General features: G+C 41.5%; 1 protein-coding gene across 1 annotated transcript in view; it reads right to left on the bottom strand.

Moving 5' to 3' along the window:
- Positions 1–27169, bottom strand: part of ATRNL1 (attractin like 1) — a 998829-nt gene that overhangs the window by 69584 nt on the left and 902076 nt on the right. Inside the window, exon 28 of the mRNA XM_026651053.2 lies at positions 19627–19741. Within this exon, the coding sequence (XP_026506838.1) occupies positions 19627–19741 (115 nt within the window). The remainder of the gene's footprint in view (positions 1–19626; positions 19742–27169) is intronic.

Genomic DNA, 27169 nt, shown 5'->3' with positions numbered 1-27169 from the left:
AGCAAAAATAAAACCTGAGAGAATACCCGTGAGATAAGTATAATCAAGCCATATTCATCCCTGGTGTAATCCCACTGAAGTCAATGGAGTTACCATAAGGAATGGGTTACATCAGGGCAGAATTTAGCTCAGCAAAATTAAATTTCTTGCTCGAGGCTACACAGGAAGTCATTTACACTGTTGGAGTTAGAATTTAGGAGCTCTTGGTTTCCAGCCCTGTTCTCAATCCAATAGAACACACTGACTCAAAACACTGAGCACATATTGTAAGAACAAAGTTTTTTCTTAAATATAGTAATAAAAGTATTGTAATCTTGCCTGGTAAAACCTGTGAATATTCCCTCAAAATCTAATCACGCAGGAAATGTCTGATGTATAGCATAACTAATTATACACAAATACACTTCTGATACATATATTAGTCAGCAAAATGACTTGTCCGTGGTCTTTAAAACCTCTTCTTTAGGCTTTATCTTCGTAATAAAATTAGGTTGTTCTAGAACATGAACTTCAAGAGTTATGTCAACGGAAATGATGCTAAACTTGATTTCAATCTAAGATACTAATATTGCCCCCATCCCCATCAGAGTGCCTCACCGTCTTTAATGTATTTATTTTCAAGACACACCCATACAGCAGGGAAGTTCTATTATCCTCATTTTACATATAGGGAACTGAGTCACAGAGAGATTAAATGATTTTTTCTTTTAGGGTATATCTACACTGGAATAAAAGACCCATGACATGGCTCTGGCTGACCCAGGTCAGCTGATTCAGACTCGCGGGGCTAAAAATTGCCATGAAGATGTTTGCGCTCAGACTGGAGCTGAACATCTGGGACCCTCCCCCAATGCAGGGTCTCAGAGCTCATCGATTTTACAGCCCTGAAGCCCAAGCCTGCGTCAGCTGACCCGGGCCAGCCACGGATGTTTAATTGCTGTGTAGACATACCCTTAATGTACACAGTGATGAGTTGTGTTTAATATTGCGTCAGCTGGTTGCAGTTGATTATATGATTCCTGAAGTATTTATTCACTATCAGTGGACATGATGTTAAACACAATGGAACCAGTTTACAATGACTGAAAAGTTTTGTTTAACATCATGTTAGTTAACACAACTTCTCAAGGTCGACTTTTAATACCATGATTTTTTAGTGAAGTCTTTAAAAAATGGTATACTGAAAGATGTGCATAATTACCCACTACTTTTCAGCTGTGACCAGGTAGAGGCTTTGAAAGAAAACCATGTAGAGGTTTTGAAACAAAACAGATACAGTAACTCCTCACTTAAAGTCGCCCTGGTTAACGTTGTTTCGTTATTAGGTTGCTGATCTATTAAGGAACATACTCGTTTAAAGTTGCGCAACATTCCATTATAAGGTTGTTTGGCTTGTCCTGCTCCACCCGCCCACGCAGTGCTCTAGCCAGGGAGCGGGGTCGGGGAGTGGGAGCTTGCCCCATTCCGCCCATCTGCGCTCCAGCTGGGGAGCAGGGTCGCGGCGCGGGGACTTATCCCACTCTGCCCACCTGGCATTCCAGCCGGGGAGTGGGCAAGCCCCCGACCCGCCTCCTGGGCAGGAGCATTGGATGGGTGGAGTGGGGCAAGCCCCTGCGCACCGACCCCACTACGCCCTGCCTCAACCAAGCGTCACAATCATCATTGGTGAGTACAGAATTAAATAGTTTGTTGAAAATTATTTAAAACTTATACTGTATATGTATATAATGTCTTTTGTCTGGGGAAAAAAAATTCCCTGGAACCTAACCCCGCCATTTACATTAATTCTTATGGGGAAATTGGATTCGCTGAACATCGTTTCACTTAAAGTCGCATTTTTCAGGAAAATAACTACAACGTTAAGCGAGGAGTTACTGTAGTAGAATTTTTTTCTCCCAATTAGCTATTTAAATAGACAGCATCAGATCATCAGCCAAATTGAAACGGTGACTTTATGCTTCTTGAAATACAGTATTCAAAGATGCAAGATAAAAAGGGCCTCCTTATAAAATCATCAGGGTGTTCAGATTAGGTCCGGGGCTAATTTGTAGGATTAAAATTAGGCAGATAAACAAAAGTGGCCTGATTTTTGAGGTTCCAAGTACCCCCTCCTCCCATTTAAGTCAAAAAGAGCTGTGAAAGCTCAGCACCTCTAAAAATACGGTCACTCTTACTAGGTGCCTAAATTTGGATTTAGGTGTTTAACTTTAGGCACCTAAGTTTGTAAATGTTGGACTATGTGGTCTTCTTATGCCCTTTCCTCTGTATTTATAAAAGAAGAGGTCCCAAGAAAGTCTCTTTCACTCTGTCTTCCCTTTTTAAAATTTACTTAATAATAATGATGATGATATGAAGTTATCTGCTTCCATATTCCATATTAAACCAGAGCTCCCTACAGTAGTCGAACAATACTGATTGAAAAGGATTAGATAAAATGATTCTAGAAGTTGAACAGCGGCAAACTTTTAAGTGCTACTTTTAAACCAGAACTGTCCCTATCATGCTTTTAAACTACTAACAACAGAAAGCGCTGACATCCTTCTGTCAACATTTTCCTGAACCATAAATTGCTCGTGCATTAGAAATTCTCTTGAAATGGCATAGAAAGGCTGTGAAGCAAACGTATTCTTGAAGTGTAGGTCTGCAAGTCAGTGTAATTTCAGAGTACACCACACAAGCTGAAAAGACGGCAGATGCAAGGTTTGAATTTAACTATAAATGATAACTCAATTTATTTTCTCCATAGCCTAGTAACTCAATAAGTCTTTAATGGTTTCATAAATAAACAGATGGATGCCATCAAATGATAAGTCTGATTGGTCTCTGTATAATTTTGGACAGCTTTATCCCCAAATATGTAGCACAAGCATTTTAACCCAAGAGGATGATAAAACAAATGTGGGAAGCTAGATTATGGGCAATTGCACTGCCCCAGTGATGTATGAGACCTTTCATGATGGCAAGGCTAAGAAACAGGGCAATTCACAATCTATGTCTGTCCGATGGTGGGTTTGTGAAGATTTTTCTTCTGTTGATAAAACAGGTGCTTCTATTCAAGGAATTTAAAGTATAGAGGGAAGAAGGGGAGGTGATGGGATCCCTGTTGAAAGATTTAAATCATAGATTTCTTTATCTTTGAAAGGTTTATGATGCTAATTTTACAGCAAGCCATCTGCTCCACCTACTGTATGTTGACTGAATATTAAAGCAGGCCACCTATCTCAAGCATAAAAGACACTTATCATCCAATGTGTCATTTGCACAGTGCTATATTCACTTTACCTAATATTGCAACTTGACTAGACATGTGTTCTGTATCCTCAAATTTTAGCATCACAACTTTTACAGCCCCCCAGCCCAAGCAAGATCTTCAGAAAATAGTTAAGGCAAAATTCTACTTTCAGAGGCACCAGACATGTCTATAAAACAAGCCATGTCTATAAAACATATTTGTTATTTATACAGTATGTGGATATTGCATGCTTGAAGCAGTCAGCTCAAGCTAATACTCCATCTTGTCTGCAGTTTTTACATCTTTTTGGTAGACATAAGAGGTTATACAGTGTGCTGCCACATGCACTCTGGTAAATCGACAAGGAACACTCTCTGCAACTTCAATAACAAGAGTATAATTTTATCCATAAAAGACAACACTGCTTTACAGCACTAGTGTCCTAAAAATCCCAGCTGCATACATTAAAACTGGGAGAGATATTTGCTCACCCGATATTTAAATTTGTGTGGAATAAATTGCACTGGTGAAATAGAAAGAGTCAGGACCTTCCCATCCAGCATATACTAAACTTAATATATAAACAGAGTACAACTAGTTTCTCAATAAAGTCCTAAAATAGGAACTTCATGTGTACGTTAGTTGTCTTTAAAACTTTTCTCTTTTCATATCAAAAGAAGAGAAAGTAAAGTAAGAATGTGTTAACCTAAAGAAAGCTTAGCCCTTCAGAGTGCTTAAGGGCCTGCCTGGGGGGGACCAGTTTAATTTGAAGACCCAAATTTTCACATTTTCTGTTTCTCATTCATGAATTAATTTTCTTTGCACATGTGAATCAATTTCATTCTTCCCCTCCCGCTCTCTTACCCCTTTTAAACCTGTGGCCTCCCTCACTACAGATCAGACATTGCACACCTGAGAAACATTATGTATTTAATGTAAATTACAGATCATTCAAGTTTGATGGGCATGAATCAGATTATAAATGCAACAAAAACACTGACTCTTCAATAAATATTTAATATAGCTCCCCTCCAAGTTTAGGGCACAGGGGAGAGTGATCCAACGAAAACCCTCCTTCCTGCCCACATGTACCCTAGCCCCAGCTTAGAGCTATTCAAGGCCTTCCAGTGACCCATCCCACATGGAACCACATGAGGCAGGGAGCCATAGCTCTTTCCTTTTAGGGGTGACCCCTAAGAAAGGCATCAGATGTCCAGGAGGCAAGAGATTGCAGGCAGTCAGGAGTAGCTCCATTCATAGCACAGTGACACAAGCCGGACCAACCTTAGAGAGTTGCCGGTTTGTGTCAGGGAGATCATTATGCTAAGGGAGTACAGATTCTGGCAGAGAAGTTAAGGTTCACAATTTCTCAACCTTTTTCATACTGGGACCACTGTGGGAACCTGTAGAACCCCCTTCCATTTAACAATATGGGATGGGCACGCGTAGTCACAAGACCCTGATACTTCATGAGAATTGCAATCCACTGGCTGAGAATCCATGTCCTATTCTGCCTCTGAAGAAAAAGCATTCAGAGCAACCTAGTATAGATTAGTGAAACATTCAGCAACGTCAAACCTACAATCACCAAGGAAAACCCTTTCCTCTTCTCTGAGCTCAAACAAATGGACCAAAACTATGCCATATGTTAGCCTGTGAGGTACAGTATAGAAGAGCTACTGATGGCGCTAAGTGCCCATCTCTTCACATAAACTAGTGAACAAGGTGTGCAGTGGTAGCCTTACCATTAATAACATTCACAACTTTTACAGCCACATCAAGTGCCTTTGCATCCTCTTTGCTGCCTAAGCTTTCCAGTGATTGGAACAATGTGTCCAAACTTGGGGTGAAACAGACTGGATTCTACACACAAGGTTGATGTGTTTTTCTTTCACAGCTTAGGCACCACGAGTGTGAACACTAACACACAAATGCCAATCCAAACACACTACAAGAAATGATCATTGGAAAGCTTTAAAGATATTTCCCTGTAGCACAACTTGAGAGTGGACAGTAAAACAGGAGATTCTCATGTACGGATCCTTCTCACTCATAGTGGACACATGTTAATAGTTGGGTAGCAGACGACACAGCTATAGTTTCATCTAGTTGTACTGACTCAATAAACAACATGTCATTATGCTAATTTTAATAAAGGTATTAGTTGCAATGGTGAGTAAATAAGTGTGGGTTGGTGTGACTTGGGTTAAATATGAAAAAGTAAAGGGGGAAATAAAATAAATAAGAGGGAAAGTTGTATAATATTTTCCGTATTTAAGTGTAAGTCACTGAGGCCAAGAACTAAAAGATTTAAAAAAGGGTAGGCCATTTATTTAAATTACAAGAACTCCAGAGTTAAAATAGATAATGCTGACAAATTTTGGAATGTGATATTAAACCTCATACATCAGGGCTGAAGCCAATTTCTTAATAAAAGGGTTAGGAGGAATCCCAGTGTTCGGAATATCTGCCTAAGGTTCAGTTTCTTGCACCTTCCATTGTAGCATCTAACACTGGCTACTGTCAGAGACAAGATATTGGGCTAGAAGGACTACAGGTCTGATCCAGTATGATAAGTCCTATGTTCCTATGCAATTCCCATTGACTTTAATGAGAGTTGTGTAGCTAAATCTTCCACAATTCTTTCAGAAGCGTGTATCATTTTCTCCATTGTATTTTATTGACTTTCTTTTGCAGTCACAAAGCTAAAACAGATATATCTGAAGAAAAACTGAACATATTTCTTTAGATGAGGGCACTTTTTGTATTTCAGTTGAAGCAGAAAGCTTGATGTTTGCTTTGCTTTTATATTTTCTGTTGGAATAATTTTCTTCTTCAATTTTGTTAGAGAAAAGTTGAATGGATCACTGAAAAATGTGAGTACTTGTAAATGTAACTTGTTTGCCAGCCTATCAATTTTAGTAAGTGGACATTAATCTTGTTTTCCTATGCTGGTAGATTGAGGCTCTCTAATATTTTGAATGTGAGAGCTATGCCCTTGAGCATTTAGGTGCTTAGCAACATTATGAAACATAACTTAGAGATGGACAATCTAAGGCCTTGTCTATACTACACAGTTTTGTTGGCAAAAGGCAGCGTTTGCCGACAAAACAGTGTAGTCGTACACACTACAAAGCTACTTCCGGCAGCAAAACTCCTGTTTTGCTGACAAAATTAAACCACCTCGACGAGAGGCATAGAGCTTTTTGCGGCAAAGCTGAGTGACAAAGCATTAGTGTAGGTGCTGCCATTCGTTGTGTCGCCATAAGTGGCCACCCCCAGTATTCCACAATGCCCACTGTGACCGCTTTGCTCACTGTTTTGAACTCGGCTGCACTGCATCTAGCTACGCAGGCATGCGCCCCTCCCCTTTCAAAGTTCCAGGAAGCTTTGACATTTCTCAGCCTGGAGAGCTCACAGGCTCCTGGTAGCTGAGGCAGCTCTGGGAGAACAAATCGGGGTGCTGCTGCAGTGGGGCAAGGGGTAAAGATTGCTGTGCAGAGCTGGGGGCTGATGTGCTGGGAGTGTCCCCCTCCCCCGCCTTAGGATTGGTTGCTCTGGCTGCTGTCTGAATTTAAAGAGACAGCATGCCAACACTCTCACTCTCCCCCAACACACGTACTTCCCCAACACACACTCTGTCTCTGTCCCCCCTTGACATACACACTCCCTGTCACACATGCTTCCCCCCTCACCCGACATACACTTCAGTTGAAAAGTGGCTGGTAATCTAGTAGGATGCCCATGGAAAGATTGAGAAACCTGCATCATGTGATGCTGTACCTGCCCCATGAGGCATTGCAAACCCTTCCCAAAGCACCCTGCGGCCAGTTGCACAGTGGGATAGCTACACACAGTGCACTGCTCTCTGTGTCAATGCATGAGCTGCTAGTGTGGATGTGCTCTGCCGACCCAAGGAACATAATGTGGACATGCAACAGAGGTTTAATTAAAGTGCTTTAATTAAAGCGGCTTAACTTTTGTCAACAAAACTCTATTGTGTAGACAAGGCCTAACATGCCTAATGAGAAAATACTAGCTTCTTTCTGAAAATACAAAGAAAAACACTTATATTTCAATGATGACGAAAAAAGGAAGCCACCTCTGTATGTATTGGTGCTAATTTTCTTGTAATATAAAAACACTAGGGGCTGTTCCATTACTGCCTGATATCTTGTGTAGCCATTTACACATAATTTAGTAGTCTCTTACACTCACTTTACACAGGTATAATGCCTCAGTCCTGGGAACTTCTACATGTGGGCTTAACTTTAACAGGCTACTATGTGTGTAAAGTTGAGTATGTACCTAAGTGTTTGTAGGACTGGGGCATATATGATGCAGCAAGGTCCAAAGCAGGGGGAAAAAATCAGGTCCCAGGACTGTGGAAGGTCAGTAAAAGTTTTGGTTTGGATCATGAGTAACTTGTGGTAGACAATTCAAGTTCTCTTATTGTTTTTATTAATGGGCCTCTGATTAAAACAAGTTCCTGTTACATTTGAAATACCAGTGTATTATTGCAAAAGCAGCCACATGTGCCTTTTTCTTAAAACTGCTGGGGATGCTGCATATAACCGTTATTTGCCAGCTATTGAGCTACTCTTGCCCAACTTTGTGGAAGATACATAGCCTACATTATGCTGTATATTGCACTTCAAATTCAAGTGCTTATCTTCTTTCCAGATAAGTGTTTGAGAAATATAAAGAAATCAAGGTAATATAGCTAGATTGATTTTAAAACTCATTTACAACAGAACTGCCTCAAATTCTAAAAATAAGGCCAAACAAAATCAAGTACAGCTACTTCATCAGTACTAATATGTATGTGCTGCAAATTTTAATGCCTTTTACGTGAAGACTTTACCCCGCAGGTTGCAAAAAAAAAAAAATATTTTTTTTGCTACTGATATTGGAAGAATCCTGTTGATTTACTTTGTTGTTTGGTATTAACATAAGCATTTTTTAAGCAAGCATCAGCACCATCTGCCACTTACAAATGTGTGTCTCTTCAAAGTATTAATACTATAAACAAAGTCTGTTCCTTCATTTGATACAGAAAGGAGGAAGGGAACTAAGCAGTGAAGGAATATAGTTACACCTAAAAATAGATCTGACTAGGTAAGAGAAAGCAACCCTTTTAGTAAGATGATCTCCAGAATAGATGAGCACAAAATGTCCACACACCATTACACACAGAGCTGATTTGCAAAGTAGCTATACAGAACTGAAAAGACGAGCTCCAGACTTGACTTCTTTACACTACAGTCTAGTTGTCACAGGCATAATGATTTCTGAATATCTGTAACCTGAAGTCACCTCTTAATCAATTCTAATAATGATTTTAATGTTCATGTCTAACCCTAAATTCCTATCAAGGTAATTCTGATTTTCTCTCTCACATTTCAGGAAATTTGTTTGAACATTTTTAAACTCTTCACTGGTATTGTGGTAACTGAGATACAATATCCTTCAATGGAATTACCAATTTACAGCAGGGTGAAGTGTGCTCTAAACATACCATAGAAGAGAGAGATGGATTAGGTTGAAGCTGCACACAATCTATAACAGTAAGGGTAAGCATCCCTGAAGACACTATGTTATTCACAGAGACATTCAAAATAACCATCTAATACAGAATTGTGACAGGATAAATAAACCCTGCACTAGCATGGAAGAGGTTACGGAGCTGCTTTGGGCTGGAGTGTCTCTGCCCTGCTGCACCTGCAAATCATGCCAGGACTGCAGGAGGAGTTAAAAAGAGGGAACTCCACTCAGTTGGGGGCATCCCAGGGAAGAGAATATAATGTTCAGCTTCTCCTGCTTTGGAGAAAGGACTGACAGCCTACAGAGCCCCTTCACTCACAGAAGGAGGGTGAAGAATCCCAGAGTTAAAGGGGGAAAACTGAGGCTTGCACTGGGGCCCAGTTAACTCTGAAGTGGACATTGATACTCCCAGAGCCCCTCTGAAGTAAGAGAGGCCCATCTCCTGGAGGGAGCTGCTTACAGGTTTTTCCTTTACCTTTCTTTTGCTTAATCCCTCTTGTTGACTAGGGATTGTTTGGTGGCATCACTGGGAACACAGAGATGGGATGAGACAGCTGAGAGACCCTGGACGAAAGGTGAGTGCCAGCCTGCTGGAAAGATGTCCTGTAGTACCCACAGGGGTGGGGATGGAGCAATTGGATCATGTGCGTGCACTCCCCACATAGTCTAATGGGGGTGCCCTACCATGGACAGATTTGTGACAAGAACTCCTGATCAACCGCATAAAACTATGTGCCTCTGGAAGGTAAGATTTGAAATTGCATTGCAGGGTCAACCACCTAGATCAACAAGGGTCTTTAGGTCCATGAACACCTAAGTCCAAAATCTAGATCCTCAAACCCCCCTCCTAACCTTTTAGGCACCTAAATTACTGCCAGTGATGTCCTCTAGGATACCCGGAAGCCAGAAGCCCACTAGTTAGAACATGCACCCAGGATGTGAGAGACCAGGGTTAATCTCCCCAGCCTTTCTGATTCAGAGGAGGAACTTAAACTCAGGTCTCCCACCTCTCAGGTAAATGCCCGTACTAGTGGGCTATCGGGTATTCTGTGGTGGGTCTCTCTCAGCCTCTGCTCTTGAAGCTGTTTCATTTTGTATAAATACTTAAATATTCATTGGGCCAGCAAAATATTCTGTAGCCCAGGGGCAAAGGCACTCCCCTGGGATCTGACAGAGTCAGATTAAAATCCCTGCTCCAGCTCAGGCAGTGGGGATATGAACTGGCTGAGTGCTCTCACCCCTGGCTTATTTGTTTCATTTTAGTTTAGTTTAGCTCATCCCAATTCGTAACATACAATACTGGCACTTCAGAATATGTGGATTAAATGGTGGGATTTTTCAATGCCTTCCTGGGACAAACCACATCATGGCTAACATTTTCAATTCTCTCCTTTTGATGAATGCTGGTGCTATACGGTCACGTTTCCCACAGTTCTTACAAACGCTTCCTGCTTATGTCTCCCAATTAGATGTCTTGTGTCTCCTTGATTTTTCTTCTACCTCTAGTCTATCCAAATAATGTGTGACATTGCAAATGCAAAATATTCTTGCTAGATTTCACCTTCCATCAACAACATAAAAATAAAGAAAACCACCACCCCCAAACCCCCAAACCAGAGAACTCCAAATGCCCTAAGGAAGGAGGGATGACAGATACCATAGAGATGTGCATAAACAGCAGAAATGAACATGCAACAGAGAGATGTGTGTCTACTTTTATACATTTGTAAGATATCCGAACACTATTTTGATGGGTGCAGTAAATGAACTGGGGAGGGGAAGATTCCTATTATATCTTCTAAAGCATCATATTTAAGGCTTCTTGTTCTGCCTTTCAATGCACTATATAATCTTCTTCCCACCTCCACCTCCACTCTTATTTCCTCTTGCTCCTCTCAATTCTCTTTATTCATTGTTTCCTTTATGCTCTCTATGCTTTGCTTTCATGTTTACCTGTATGCTTAGAAGCATCTCCCATTTTATTCCCTTCCTATCCTTCAAATCCTTCTTTATAACTAGCTTCTTGAATATATCTTTCCTATACTAATAGTCACCGATTATGCTTCCCTGACTACTCTTAACTACCATCTTCAGTTTTGTCTTTAGGTACAAAGTCTTATTCTGTGTTGTTTAAAGTACCGTGGATATGTGTGACACTATATAAATGCTTAATGCCATATCATATAGTACACTGAAATACATGCATCAGCCAAAGAATCTTTTGTACAATCAATGTGTATTAGGAAAGCTACTAATACATTAGAGATTTACTACTTGATACAAGGCTGTTGCGTTCCAGTGCAAGTGTGAACAGAGGCTACTCACAGCCACAAATAAAATCAAGGACTATGGATAGTCTTCTGCACTGAACAGAAGTACGCCTTACGCTCTTTGCACCCCTTTTCCCTTACACTCCAAGGAGCAAAGTAAAAAAAAGAAGCTGGAGTAACGCAGCGGCCACAAAGCAGCACTCATTAATGCAGATTAGATTCTGCTGTTGTTCCTGTGGTTCTCATCTCTTTACCTTGCTCATATGTGAAACACTCTGCATCTGCACGGTGCACGCTCAAGCCCTTAATGAATTGTCATTTTATATATATTATTGTAATCATTTCACTTTTGTTCCATTATATTGTTTTTGCATTAATTTGTTGTGTATTTTCACTTCTCTCAGGGTCTACACTGCTATTATAAACACCTTCCAACTAGAGAAAAAGCCCGTAACAGATTCAGCACAAAGATATCAACATGCATTGCAGCCACCATCCTCTGCATTTGTTTGGTAACAGCTTATTCCTATCAGCATCATTTACTAACATTTTTCATTGGAAAATCTTCTTGATCCGATATTATGATCATCATACATTTACATTTATTATTTTTACAGTGTTAAGTTTTCAGCCAAAAACATTTTTGTGGCAACTAAAAGTGCTGAGGACCTACTGGTCCCTCAGAGGTGCATTAGCAGCCCCACTGAATTGCACAATGAGTTACATGTACATGTATGAATGTGTGACTGGGCCTAAACATTTTTTCCAAACAATTACAAAATCTCAATGAGTTTTTGTTTTCAAGCATCAGAATTATTTTTGTATTATGTCTTTAAATGTAATATGCGACAACTCCTCACAATTAATGTATTTTTTACATTCACGTGTCTCTTATGATAGGGATCACCATTTCTTTGCATTTTAATCAAGAAATCAAGCAAAAATCTTTGTTACAGAGACCTCTATCCAGAGATAACCGTCTTGTAGAACACTTAATGAGTCATTTTTTATTATGATGGTAAGGGGAAGAGGCAGATGGTACAATAATTTATTGATTCTATGATTCTACTGTAGCTTGTCAATTAAATGGGATTGAATACTATATCCAATGTGTAAAGAATTATGTGAAGTTCTATTTTTGATCCTAAGATATCAGAGAGTAGCTTTCAGGTAGCAACATTGAAGAAGTCTACTTAATTTTACATCTGTCATTCATAATTATAGGCATTGCAACAGGAAGTCCCTAAGTAGATTCCAAAACTTGGATGGATTCCAGAACTCCCACTGTTAAAACTATTTTATTACAAGTGTTTTCATTAATAAGCATGTTTTATTTTATTGTTGATTCACACTTGCAAATAAGTGTTCTTATATGTACCTATGGGATGCTTATCCTTTGACTTATTACCCTTACATCCAACATATGTATATATTACACACAAACTATATTAAAAGATCATCATTAAGATTGCAAAGTCAAGCATTCAAAACGTTGGAAATGTCAGAATTAAGGTTGCCTGTCTCTCTCCACACCTACCTTATCTGATTTCTGTGTCCCCCCGCCAACTCCAGCCAATTGGTTCCCAGGCCCCCACACCTATTTCCCTAGCTTCCCCACTCCCAGTTCAAGTCCCCTGGCCCAAAGAATCCAAGCCTCCCCTCCCCCACCTGGGCTCCAAGTCCCAGTCTCTTTGTCCAGCTGTTCCCAGCCTCTCATTCTGCTGGTTCCTAGCCTCCCCGCTGCTTCCCTCCCAGTCAGCTTCTGACTCTCTTTTGCAACCTCCTTGCTCCCACAGTCCTAAGTTTTCTCCCCAACCCTGAGTCCTAGTCTCACTAGACTCCTTGCTACAATTTACTGTTTTTCATCCCCCATGGCCTGGCTTTTGTCCCCCTCTGCATTTGAATCAGACAGCTTCCTCCTCCATGCTACCTGAGCCCAGTGGGGGTGGGGCGGGGCGGTCACTAACAACACAGGTAGTCAGACTCCTTGCTCTCAGTTCCAGTGCTTGGAGAATTGAGTGCGGCCGTCAAAGAAAATGCCCAGCTTTGCCACCATGGCCGTGAGGTGAAGCATATTTAGTTGCTCTGTGAGGCTAGTGGGATGATTTTGGCTGAAAATTAAAAAAAAAAAAAGAAAGAAAAAAAACCCAGCAAGTCTAAGGCAAACACACAGCATATAAAACTTCAGCCCAAATGGTTAAAGTTTGGCAATGTTAAAAGCAACTGAAATCAGGTTCTTATAATGGGAAGTGTCAAACAAGCTTAAGAGGCACTACTGCCAGCCCCAACTAGAATAGTGGATGTTTTGTTGTTGGAAAAGTAACTTGTTTTTACATCATTTGCATCTCTTTCTCACTCTGAAATCTTTGTTTTTAAAGAATTATCATATTGCATTATTCACTTTCTCCTTTCATTTTTCTTTGACTATGTAAGGAACATGCCAACATTTGTCAGTTTCATAAACTTTGTCCAGTAACTTCACACCCCAAAGTGTGAGTTCTTGTTGGTTTTACTGTTCATCACAACACGGTCTCAATTCTTCATTCTGGAGAATTTATTCCATTTCTGGATTATTCTCTCAATGTTGTTCAACATATCCCCAGAGCTGTACATCCAAGCCTTGAATTAGTCATTTCTTAGGACTAATCTGCATGGTGGGGTAATGCACTCTACGGGAGTGCAAACTGTACAGCAAACTAATATGTTACGGATTAGTTGATCTGTATAGACCCTACTGGTGTGTTTTAATAGTGCTGTTTGAAACAGTACTATGTTAAAGCTCATGAGGGAACCTTTAGTGCACACCAGCAGGGTCTACATGGACCAATTAATGCACAACATGTTAGTGAGCTTTAGAAATTACACCCCCATCGAGAACATTGCCTTAGTCTTTCACTTGCTCATATCTTTGGCATCTTTTTTTTTTAATAAACAGTTCACGTGTTATCCTCTTATCCCTCACATTCTTATTGTCTGATTTGTTTTGTTTACTGCCCATACCATTTCTGATGTATAATTTAGTCCTTGTTAAAACCTTGCAAACAGCTGCTCTCACTAACAGTTCTCCCTTGGTACAATGAAGCATTTAGGGTACTTTAAGTCTAAGGTCAGAGATTGTAACAGTAGTGAATGATCTCTGGCATGGTACAGTAAAACGTGGAGGACACATATGGGCCTTATGTCTTAGAAAAAACCTATTTTTCTTATTACACCTTATGTATGCATTGTATAGAGAACAGCTATTATGTCTGAACCTTTGGATTTTAATATTGATGCTTCGCTACAAAGCAGCTGAGGAGACAAAGCTAAGGAGCAAGAGAAGGTGTGTGATCTGTTCAGCAAATCTGCTACTAAAAATTAATTTCTAACACAGTAAATTTTCCTTGATCTGCACCTTACTGATATCCCTCACCAGGGATTTGGTTCTCATTTCTCCTCAAATCCAGGCTAAATTTATTTTTTAATTAGTGCTTATGTGAAGAGATTCCACTCACCCCACGTGCACCTCCTTGTGACTAGATCTGGGAATTAGTTCTTGACCCATCTGGAGCCCCTTTCCCTCAGCTGCTCACACTGTGGCCCCTTTAGGCCTCTTGTGAGACAACCTAGTCAGGACAGGACCCCAGCACTTACTCTCTCTCTGGATTTCCTCCCTGACCCTCTCCAACTCTCTTTCCATCTAGGAAGTAACTGTAGACCTCCTCCCTGCAGCCCCTTTCTGCGCTCACTTTCTGACTTTATACATCTAGCCCAGCTCCTCCCACAGCTGGACTTCATCTTCAATTAGTGCTTAACAATCACTGGCTTCCCTCGAGGTGCAGCAGGTCCATTGTGACCCATATTACTCCATTCAGGGTTTGTGTGGGGGTGAACACCCTGTCACAGTTACTTTAAATATGTGCCCAACAAAACTGTTTGGCTCCTATACCCTTCTGCACTCAAAGACAGGGATATAACTCCATTGACTTCAATAAGAAGTTTGCCTGGGCATCTGAGAGAAGAATTAGGCCTCCTGACTACTGGGATTTTTAAAACCAGAATGAAAAAATATTTATTCTATTCCAACACTTTACAGCTATAAGCTCATTAGTAATAAACCCCACATTCTTTTGTTATAAAATGAGAATCAACATTATTGTCTTATTTTATAATTGTTAAATAATTATTTGCTTCAATGACAGTTTTATCCTAAAATGCATGTAAAGAGCTCTAGGGAAGTTATATGCAAGTAACATGTTAATCTAAGATTATTTGGTGTTGTCTAATTATTGAACGTATAACTTCCCTCAACCTGAATATCACTGTTTTAACTTAGCTTCAGTCTTAAAGGAAACCGACTGCATAGCAAACATATGTTAGCAGCAAAAAGCTCCATATAATTTCAAACAGCTTGGCACAGTTGGCAGTGTCTGCTCCCAGGAAGCCCAAGAATGAAACAGCAGGTAGTGCTGCAGGATAGGAATGAAATGAATTAGCAAAGCTACAGGTATGCCAAGAAACTTGCATAATAGCTTCTGCCTACCTTATGCATGACTACATACAGTGATAGCAGTCCACAAGTACCAAAATTCATTACACTTAAGAAAAAAGATTATAGCAATATAATCTAATGGATGAATCGGCACAGTTGCAAACATCAAGCAGTTTTGCTCTCTTTTGACCCTGAACGAAATGAAAGCTGCTGAAGGGATTTAAAAATTTCACAGATTTATAAACATTAAAAGTCTGACAAAGAATCTAGTAATAAACAAAAGAATATTGTTGAAATATTTGCTTGTAAAGCTAATGTAAGGTAGAATAAGTAATAAAATAAAGCAGAAGCAGGAGACAATGTCATTTTTCAACTGTAAAAACATAAATATGGTGAACTCCATGTAAACTCAAATGTTCAAAATGGCGCACCCACACTTTTGTATTTAACTCCTACTTTGAAAATTACATTCTTTTGGTGACCAGTGAATCACAGCACAGGGTGGTGATTATTCTTTAAAATAGCAAAAGGTGAAGCAAATTTGGTTCAAAAATAACTTGCCAAATACTATTTTTACTATAGATAAACATCATGGGTAAATAAATAAAAACAAAAAACACTGAGAAACATCTTAATCTCAGGTTTCAGAAGTTACTTTTATTTTTTTCTTATCACAGATTTCTGTTTTAAGAAGAAAACAAGTAAGGGTTTTAATCATGATTATGTCTTTGCTTCATTTTGTTAAAATGTGAACCAGATATATTCTATGCACCCTTCTCCCTGATCACCATTCCCCACAGTATCACCCCTATTTACATAATACTTCCAGAAAAGATATTCCAACACAAAAGCAGCAGCATCTGAAAAACTAAATCCTCACCTCACTGCTAAAGGAGAGAAAGGAATCTTTAATATAACAGATAGTGATCAGCCCAAAAGGGGAAGAAATAACTATTGGTCCTGCTGATTTCTTCACTGGGCAACCAATTCTGCCCATCGTCATTATTCAATACTTTTTAATCTCAAATGGATTTTTGAAGGTTAAGAGGATATAGTTTTGGCTATTTAAGAGTACAAGTTATTCATAAACCACACTGTCTAGCACAGGGGCGGGCAAACTTTTTGGCCTGAGGGCCACATTGGGTTTCCGAAATTGTATGGAGGGCCGGTTAGGGGAGGCTGTTCCTCCCCAAACAGCCAGGCGTGACCCGGCCCCCACCCCCATCCAACCCCCTGCTTCTTGCCCCCGATGGACCCCCCGGGACTCCTGTCCCATCCAACCCCCGTTCCCTCTCCCCTGACCGCCCCCAGACCCCCCCACCCCTGATTGCCCCCCGCCGCCCCATCCAACCCCTCCTCTCCTTCCTGACTGCTCCCCAGGACCCCTGCCCCATCCAACCACCCCTTCTCCCTGACTGCTCCCAGAACCCCTGCCCCTGACTGCCTCCTGCCGATCCATCCAACCCCCTCCCTTCCTGACTGACCCCCCCCCGGGACCCCTGCCCCCATTCAACCCCCCTGTTCCCCGCCCTCTGACCGCCCTGACCCCTATTCACACACACCCCCGACCAGCACCCCGAACTCCCCTGCCCTCTATCCAACCCTCCCTGCTCTCTGCCCCCTTACCGCGCTGCTTAGAGCACCGGTGGCTGGTGGTGCTACAGCTGCGCTGCCCGGCTGGAGCCAGCCACGCCACTGTGCGGCACAGAGCACTGGGTCAGGCCGTGGCTCTGCAGCTGTGCTGCCCGACAAGAGCTCGCCACCCAGAGCATTGCGCCGGCAGCACAGTGAGCTGAGGCTGCGTTGGAGGGGCCGGGGGCTAGCCTCCCGGGCCAGGAGCTCAGGGGCTGGGCAGGATGGTCCTGTAGGCCGGATGTGGCCCGCAGGCCGTAGTTTGCCCACCTCTGGTCTAGCATATAGCAGTATCTGCGCACATACTACATTACTTCCATAATGAAAAGTAAGCTGTCGTTTTGGAAAGTATCCCAGTTAATTTTGAAACAGCATTTCCATTATTTGGCAACTCCTATAATAATCTACCAGATCTGATCTGTGCCAGATTACTCTACTAACTCTTTTGTCATGACCATTTTATATATAATACAATAAAATATATATTATACTTAGTGTGACGGGATCCCTGGGGTGCAGCCTGGGACTGTGGGACGGCTGTGCCCCCTTAACTCTCCAGCCTGGGCTGTCTCTCACAATGCTTTACTAGTGACAAGCAGCAAACCCTTCCAGGGGCTGTTATCACTCAGCACAACAGCATGTGGAGCCCCACACCTAGCTGGATTGCATGAATACTTCCAGAGCCACTCATGAATCACACAGAGAAAGGCACCAGCTGAATCCCCTCAGCCTTGTACCTCAGGAATATTCCATCTTGCACTGCTCAAGACAAGCAGTGCAAGTTTATTAATTGGTTCACTGCTTCATCAATGGAAAGTGGATATACACCTGCCTTTGTAAACCTGAGCAGATTTACCAAACACTTCAGGCAAACTCACTGGTAAAGTATCAGAGGGGTAGCCGTGTTAGTCTGAATCTGTAAAAAGCAACAGAGGGTCCTGTGGCACTATCAGAAGTATTGGGAGCATAAGCTTTCGTGGGTAAGTTCTTACCCATGAAAGCTTATGCTCCCAATACTTCTGTTAGTCTTAAAGGTGCCACAGGACCCTCTGTTGCTTTTCACTGGTAAAGATAAACAGTAAAACAAGTTTATCGACTGCAAAAGATAGACTTTAAGTGATTATAAGTGATGGACAAAAAGTCAGAGAGGTTACCAAAAGAAAATAAAATATAAGCAGGCAGTCTACACTCTCAACCCTACTAGCCTGGGCAACATCTAGATTAAGCATTTTCTCTCACGCCACTGGATATTGCAGTTCATAGTACACAGGTTTCACCCTTGAAACCTGGGCCAGTCTCCCCTGCTGGAGTTTTCAGTCTTCTTAATGTCCTTGTTGCTTGCAGCATAGGTGGGGGGAGGAGAAAAGGCAAAGCCTGGGGCCCCTGTGTTCTGTTTTATACCTTCAGTTCATGTGCTTGGAGAACACAAGTCCAGGCAGGTCTGGTGGGCATTGCTAAGTCACAAGTTGAAGTAATACCCCAGTGTGTCTCCTGTGAATGAGTCATTGAATTGTAATCCTCTGCTGGACGATGGCTGGTGATGTCTGCTCGGCACCCACCCAGTCATTGGTTATCTCCCTTGTTGTTGTCTCTGGAGAGCTAGTATCTGGGCACTTCCCAAATCCACAGCATATTTTAGTGAAAACCATACAACACAATTCTTATAATTTAATAAGCATTGATGATATACATATTTAGATAGAACAATGGCTTTCAGCAGATCATAACCTTTCCCCAGTACCTCAGATGGCATGTTTTATATGCAATATCACAATTATATATAAATGAGGAATATGGGGGTTACAGGGTGCTCCCCCAAGATATAGAGTGTCACACTTAGCATTCAAAGGATTAATGGAGCACACACAGCTATTTTCTGTTCAAGGCCATTTTGTAAGAACAGTTTTGTAGAACAATCTGGCAAAAATCAGATGAGGTGGATTACGATGGGAAATGCTCCCTGATAATGGAAATGCCAATTTAAAGTGATCTGGGATGATTTCCAAAGTGAACACCTCACTAATGAAGCAGCTATACACACTCACACATCCTTTGCATTCATTTCACTGGCATTCTGGGAAATGCTAGCATTCTAACTGAAAGAGGTTGAAAGGCCTAACTGGAAACACAAAGCAAACTCAATGGATTCGGTAATGTCAGGATCGTTTTATTTCTCTCGGTTCAAAGCAACTTGAAAAGAAGCTGATGTGTTCAGCTGCTGAGTGGAGAATGCTCACCAGTATGAAATATACATGGTCATTTCACTTGAGATGTCAGATTAAATTTAAACTGCAACCTTAATAATGAAAATTCATCAGCTAGTATACTAAAGTACCCATTATCTACTGGTCCTGATCCTAAAAGCGACTTGTCTGGGCAGACCCTTATGTCCACACTGAGTACATTAAATTGGGATTCTTCCCAGGCAGACTGCTTTGCAGGATCATAATCTTAAAGATTACCAATGTGACTCTTACCTGATTGACCAGGGGGTGGGACTCCTGATGATCCTCTCGGTAGACATAAAAATACAGTAAGGACGGCTGCTTTGTTTCCTGAACAAGGCTCAATGGCAATTGGTTTAGGAGCACCCTGAAAAAGAAGATCATTTTGTAATGTGTGATACAGATTATTTTCCATTTCTACTTATAAAACTTTAATCTGAGGCCCAGTGATGCTGGTCTGCAGATACTTTTCTCAATTAGTCCCTCACGTTTACAGACTGTCCCATCCCCCTTTAATTGACTTAAATATGGGCTTTAATAGACAACACTGCATATCTAATTAAATGGAAAAAATGATCACAAACACCAGAAAATTGTATTTACCAGTTTGTTTCTCAACAAACTTAGTGATATGAACTTATTAGTCACAGCAAACAGCAGCTTTTGCTCAGACATGGTACAGTGGAATCTGAGAGATAGTACCACGTTTCCCATATTTTCATAATACTAAAAAAGGTGTGAAACAACTCCAACTCTGCATACCTCTACAATCTAGTCTCATTTCATTGGAGCAGGACCAATATCCAGGTCACCCACCTCCCAAGTGAATGCCCCAAACACTGCAGTATAGGCACTGGATAAGAGAGAATAAGAATGATTCTGTTGGGCTTAAAGGCACGCACACCAAAAGGTTGACTTGGCTTTGGCACCTAAATCCACACAAGAGTTCATGTCCGTGAATCCTAAGTGGAGGGAGGCACTTTTCCCTGATCCAGAGTTAAGCACCTAACTCCCTTTGAGGGGTGAGGTTTAGGTCACACCCTTCTCAGCATTTCCTCCTGGCTAGTTTAGTAGGCAACTCCCTGCGGAGATATAGGAAGAAGGGGATACACATCAGGGCCCAAATGGGGCTCTGGGTCATCATTACTTCCCACCACTCAACACAGATGTAATGAGGTTAAGTGGTGTCTGTATAAAGAAATTAAAACTACTGATTATTCCTCAAGAAAGGCTTTTAATGACTTACGGCTATAAATGCAACACAGACAGAAGAGGAAAAGAAAAATTAAAGACCAGCATTGAATAAGGATTAATATAAGTGACAAATTATATTGCAAACAAGCACAAGTACAGGTAATGTTATGCATTAGCTACTTATTACTATAAAAGCATGTCCTTAACATTGGCAATTTTTACTGATGACAGACACGAGTACATGCAAAGCTATTATTACTCATTAACTCAACCTTACAAGTACTATTCCTGCCCTTCATAAACACAAGTACAAACAAAGATACTATAAATTGATTAACAACTTACTACTATTTCTAAACAACTTAACACTAGTATTAAACTTTTACTACTATTTTTAATACTGCAGCATTAATATAACCTGAGATCAAATTATCCTGACACTACCATTCTTAATACTATAGTGTCAGTACAACTTGAGATCAAATCATCTCGAGCAACCCAGACTTCTTTACTCCGTTACCTTATTCTGCATGCAACCAGACTATTTTACTTCAAAACCTTACCCTATCGAGAATACGTTACCCTTTAGTCGACCGCTCTTTGCACTGGCCAGGTACAGATAGTCGGTTCAGGTCTCCTCGGTTCAGGGGGGTGTGGGTCAGACCAATCAAAGAGAATGACCTCTTAGACCAAGACACACACACAAACCCACCTGAGGCGCTACACATTTAATCTCATCTGCCCACCATGTTTTGAAGCAGGTTAACCAATTAGGGAAGGCCGAATTTTATTGTGATTGTGGTTGTTTTGATATCCAATTGTTGTTTTAGTTTTATAAGTTATGCACAAGGAGATAACTTATTTCCATATAGCCCATTGTCTTGACTGTGGTTTTTCTAATAGCCAGTTGGTGCTTTAGTTTTTTAGGTTACAAGGATATAACTTATCTCTAAATGGGTTATTGTCTTGATTGTGGGTAAGGTTATTTTGATAACCTATGCCTGAAGGCCTAGCACATCAAAACCACATAGGAATCAGTTCTCTGGCTGCAGCGTCTCTTAACCACAAGTTTCAAAAGTGGTCTTAATAAGCGGTACCCGTGGGCATGATCTATTTAACCATGTAGGAGTCAGCATAAAACGTTGTCTGGTTGCAGGTATCTTTTGACCACAAGTTGCAGCTTAATTTTGCAAAGCTTGCTCTATAAAGCTTCCGGAAGTTTTAGGCCTAACACTGGCAATACTGTTGTTCATTTTAAGCTTGACAACACTCTTGTTCAAGTTAATCACACTTCCCTCTCAGCATATTGGCTTTAGTGAATCCCATTCTTAGGCTTGTAGCTCTCCTAATGGATCATATAGACTTATAGACTTTAAGGTCAGAAGGGACCATTATGGTCATCTAGTCTGACCTCCCGCATGATGCAGGCCACATAAGCTGATCCCCCCACTTTCCCTTAACTCAGCTGTTGAAGTCTCCAGATCGTGATTTAAAGACTTCAAGTCGCAGAGAATCCTCCAGCTGCGACCCCTGCCCCATGCTGCGGAGGAAGGCGAAAAACCTCCAGGGCCTCTGCCAATCTACCCTGGAGGAAAATTCCTTCCCGACCCCAAATATGGCGATCAGTAAAACCCCGAGCATATAGGCAAGATTCTCCAGCCGGACCCTCATTTTACCAGCGATGGCACGTTATTGCCTAATTGACTAAAATCATGTTCTCCCCTCAAACCATTCCCTCCATAAACTTATCTAGCCTAATCTTGAAGCCAGACAGGTCTTTTGCCCCCACCGTTTCCCTCGGAAGGCTGTTCCAAAATTTCACCCCTCAAGGGAACCTGGGTGCCTGACTCGGGGATATGAAAGCCACCTGGGGTCAGGACACATTAGGTATTGTAGCACTGAGTCTAAAGTTCCCTTTGTAGTTATGGCCCAATACTTGTGATGGCAATGGATTTGTGTCATTATAAAGCTTTTTCCTTTTATTAGTCTCATAAATCTGTTCATTTAAAATTAACTATCGGAATAAATGGTTGCAGCCATATACTTCTTGAGTTACCAAGCCTCAAGCCTCTAGCAGCTGAAGGAACACAAAGCAGCATACAAACCCAAAAAGCGATAAGGTTCTAAAATGAGTTTTTACAATTAGTCATGTTTCCATATTTTGTGCTCACTAAGTGATACGCATTTCCCATTTCAGAGCTTAAATGTTTAATCAAGCACTGAAGATATTTCTGAAAATGTTAGGTCAAAATCAGCATAAGTATTCATTTCTCTTTCTTGTCTGTAAATATTTAGAGAGTGAGTCTGTCATGTTGCAAGGCAAAAGAGAGAAATCTGAATGTTTTGATTTGAGATTCAAAGCTATTAAACTTTTCCATTTACATGCAAAATGCAAAGTACATATAAATGTCAACTGGTTCAAATATACTAAGAGGAATGATAGTTTAGGCAAGTTAAATATGCAGCAAACTACTGGATATAAAGGGAAGAAAACAAATTCCCTTCCATCATGAAAAACAATTATTAGTTTCTATTTAACTACCTCCAAGTAACCAAAATTTATTACAGTTCAGTGGAGATAAGAATCGAGAGCAAACTGCAGTAAATTTAACAATAGATAAATATGTTATTTTCAGTACAGAGGTGGCAAATATTTTAGAGGCATTTTTGTAGATGTATTTAGTCTAATCTAGTCTAATTTAAGATTAAGCGGCGCGGGCCGAGGGACGTACTGGCCGCCGCTTCCAGCAGCTCCCATTGGCCTGGAGCGGCGAACCGCGGCCAGTGGGAGCCGCGATCGGCCGCACCTGCGAACGCGGCAGGTAAATAAACCGGCCCGGCCCGCTAGGGGCTTTCCCTACACAAGCGGCGTCCCAAGTTTGGGGAACACTGATCTAGTGGATAACAAATCAAGATGTATTAAAATCCCTCACATCTGATGAAGCCCTCCCACCTAAAAAAACCCACAACTTAAGAACAGTTATGATTTTTGTAGCATCTACAAAAGGAATGTAGATGAAATTCGTCCCATTGCAGCAGTTAAGTTCAAAATGAGACCTCTGACATGCTTAGGCTTTTTGTTGGACCTCTGAACAGGGGTCCAGGAGCAGCTGATAAAAAACAGAGCCAGATCCTCAGCTTCTGTAAACTGACTTCAGTGGAGCTAAAATTATGCACACCAGCCAAGCATCTGGCCTCTTATTTCTAGAGCTCTGGAGTCCTCTCCTATCATAACAAAGATGTAAAAGAAAAATAAAGGAGCCATTTTAATGTTAGCTTCACTAGATTCACACACAAAAAAGAAATACCAGTTTGTTATTGGGAAAAAAAATTCTTTTAAAGTTTCTACAACTGCATTACAAATCAAGGAGAATTGTATAAAAACTATAAGAGCAGTTATTATCACAATCAATATTTACTACAGTAGTACCTAATCAACTAAAAATGGGCCTTTTTGTGCTAGGCACTGTATAAATAGAGTAGCAGGCAGTCTGTGCCCCAAAGAGTTTACAGTCTAAATAGACAAGACTGGGGAAAAGGGCTATACCTCATGAGTAGGGTGAACAATATAATGGTGGCAAACATCACTTATTCGTGGGAGAATTCTGCACCAAAAAATTTAAAATTCTGCACACAATATATTAAAATTATTCAAAATTCTTTATATTTTATTTGTCAAAATAAGAAAATATAATCAGTTTCAATTATTTTGGCAATTGATTTCAAAATACCAGTCAGCAAGTATGTCTGTAACAATACAGACAACAAAAAAGATTCAGGAAATGTTTTTTGACAAATAGATTCCTTACTAGGCATATTAATACAGAACTTTGAGTAATAATTAATTTAAACTACAATACAGAAACGTATTTCCTGTACCTCTTGGAAGGAGTGCAGAGGCTTGGGGGAGTGAAGGGTAACGGAGGAGCAGAGGGAGAGGGAAGTAATTGCTGAGAAGGAGCCTGGGAGTGAAACTGGAGGGTTGTTGGGTGTGGGTGGAAGAAGTATGGGACAGACCTTTTTGTTAGGGAGTTGGGGAGCTTCTCCCATGTAGATCCTGGCTGACTCCTGTTCTCTCCCATTCAGTCAGTTACATCTGCCCCCGTCCCCATGTGTCCCCGCACCCCTACTCAGTAACCCCTTCTCCCCCATCCCCATTTGCCACTGCCCTCCTCTCCCCATCCCCATGAGTCCCTGCACGCTCACTCTGCCACTCTTCCTCCCTGTGTCCCTGAATCTCCCTCCCCTCTGTCCTCATGTGGCCCTGCACCCCCTGACCCTGTCCCCATGTGGTCCTGCATCCCTACTCAGCCACCCCATCCCCATGTGATCCTGCACCCCCACTCCCATTTGGCCCCTGGCTCAATGTTGTCACCCCACTAGCTCCTGTGCCCCTGCCCCAGTCTGTCACCCCTACTAGTCCTTCTGAACCCCAGTCTATGTGACCCCCCAGAACCCCATGCACCTTGCTCTGTGTTCTCCCCCATATCCCATGCCATATCCCTCCTCACTTGGCCCTGCAGGCAGGGCACTCCGAGGAAGGCTGCCACTGCCCCTCCCTCTCCACAGCTGGCTGCTCTGGCCCAAAGCCAGCTGCCCTCTCTTCTGGCATCACAGCATCTCCTGGTGGGCAAAAGGTGTAACTGCAGTGCCTCTCCATCAGAATCTATTTTCTGCAGAGAAAAAATCTGCAGGCGACATGAATTCGGCATGTGTACAGTGGCACAGAATTTCCCCAGGAATCAGTGTAGCAAGGACACCGTCCACCTGGCTCCCTCTTGTGGCCAAAGCATTTTCAATAGCATCCTCTATCTGTGTAGACTGTCTCATGGTAATCATCAACCCTCCCCTGAAACTGAGTGAGTAGCCCAAAAGTAATTCAAGATAGTCCTCAGTGTCCCAAACACAAGTTCCATCATAACACCAGCATAGTTTGTACCCATCTATTATGCTTCCACTGACCATGTTGTGTTTATTCTTCCTAGCATAAATCTAGCCTTCCAGTTCTGCCTTATTTCCTTTGTCAGCATGCACCTGTTTCTGAGAGGGAAGGCGGCATATATACCCCTTTCATTCTGAAAGCTCCTCCCAGTGGGCCAGCAGAGAGGGGAGCCCTGCAATACAAAGTTCCAGCTCCTGGGCCCTTAAAGTAACAATGTCCTGGTATCTTCCCATCCCACTGCTAACTCCCAATCCTCTCTTCCGGTTTCAGCCAGTTCTTGATCCTGTGCTCACACCAACATCCCTGGGACACAGTCTTCTGGTCCCCCTTAGGCTTAAAGGGCCAGCATACCCCATTACAATCATGTTCATACAATAATTTTTTGTGTGCAGGAGTGGGTTTAGTTAGGAATGGATGAGCTAAATGGATAGAAAAGTGAAGGGAGAGGGGACACTGAAGGGAAAGGGAGCAAAAGGGAATGGGAAGGGGAGAAGAGGGTAAGAGAGGCAAGCGTGGAGTTAGACTGTACACTAATGGGAAGCAGTGTGATGTAGTGGATCGGCCACTGGATCCTGAATTCTGTAGGCCCTGTCTATAGCCTATTATGTGACCTTGGCAAAGTCTTCACCTCTCTGTACTTGTTTCTTTTATTCTTTGTCTATTTAGATTGTAAGCTCATTTGGCCAGGGAATGTCTCTCAGTATGTGTTAGGACAATCCCAATTAGAGTCTCTAGTGCTACTGAAATACAAACAGTAAACAAAAATAAAAACAAATAAATTACACTGCTCTACAGCCAAAATGCTTCTGAAATAAATGTAGTCAAACTTTACTAATTCTGGGTCACTGAGAACGAAAATGACGCTTAAAATTGTTGATTGGCTCTGGTTTTCAAGATATGCTATTGGGTCAGTATATACGACCCTTGACTTGGGAATGGCGGAAGATAAGTGAGTTATAAAGGGAAGGGATCTCAATTTAAAGCAGAAATGACTAAAATACATCTTTGACTGGATCTATGAATAAATCTATGACTGGGTTTGGACAGTACTTGCTTTTTAGGCAAAACAATGAATGATGCCATCTGAAGCTGGTATTGCGTCATACATGATATGAATTGCATCATGTTATTCCTAGAAGTCATGGATGATGCAATCATAACGAAGCTTACATCACTCTGCTGAACAAATTGCCCTATATCAGCTCTAGAAATCATACAGTGCCGTGCTCTCTTATTTGTCAGTGTTTGATTTTGCAAAGGGACACATTTCTGTTTAGCCAAAGTGAGCAGAGATGCCTCGTACTTGTGTCAACAGTGCAGATAACTTCTGCTATGTTTGTGGTGAAGTGACTTTTGTATCACAAAAGCGCAGTATAACCACTATGGTTAAGAAAGCCTATCACCTTTATTTTGGCTGCAAAATTGGAGATCAGGACAAGAGGTGGGCCCCACACATATGCTACAACACTTGTGCAACAAATCTTCGCCAGTGGTTGAACAGGAAAAGGAAATCTATGCCTTTTGCAGTGCCAATGATTTGGGGAGAGCCAACAGATCATACCAGCAATTGTTACTTCTGCATGGTGCCTCCAGTTGGGAAAGGTGTGTCAAAGAAGAAAAAGTGGACTGTGCATTATCCAAACATTCCATCAGCTATAC

Source organism: Terrapene carolina, unplaced genomic scaffold, assembly GCF_002925995.2.
Source record: "Terrapene carolina triunguis isolate 2854851 unplaced genomic scaffold, T_m_triunguis-2.0 Scaffold95, whole genome shotgun sequence".
Lineage (NCBI taxonomy): Eukaryota > Metazoa > Chordata > Testudines > Emydidae > Terrapene > Terrapene triunguis.
Note: the sequence above shows the minus strand (reverse complement) of the source record. Positions and strands in the feature narration are given on the sequence as shown.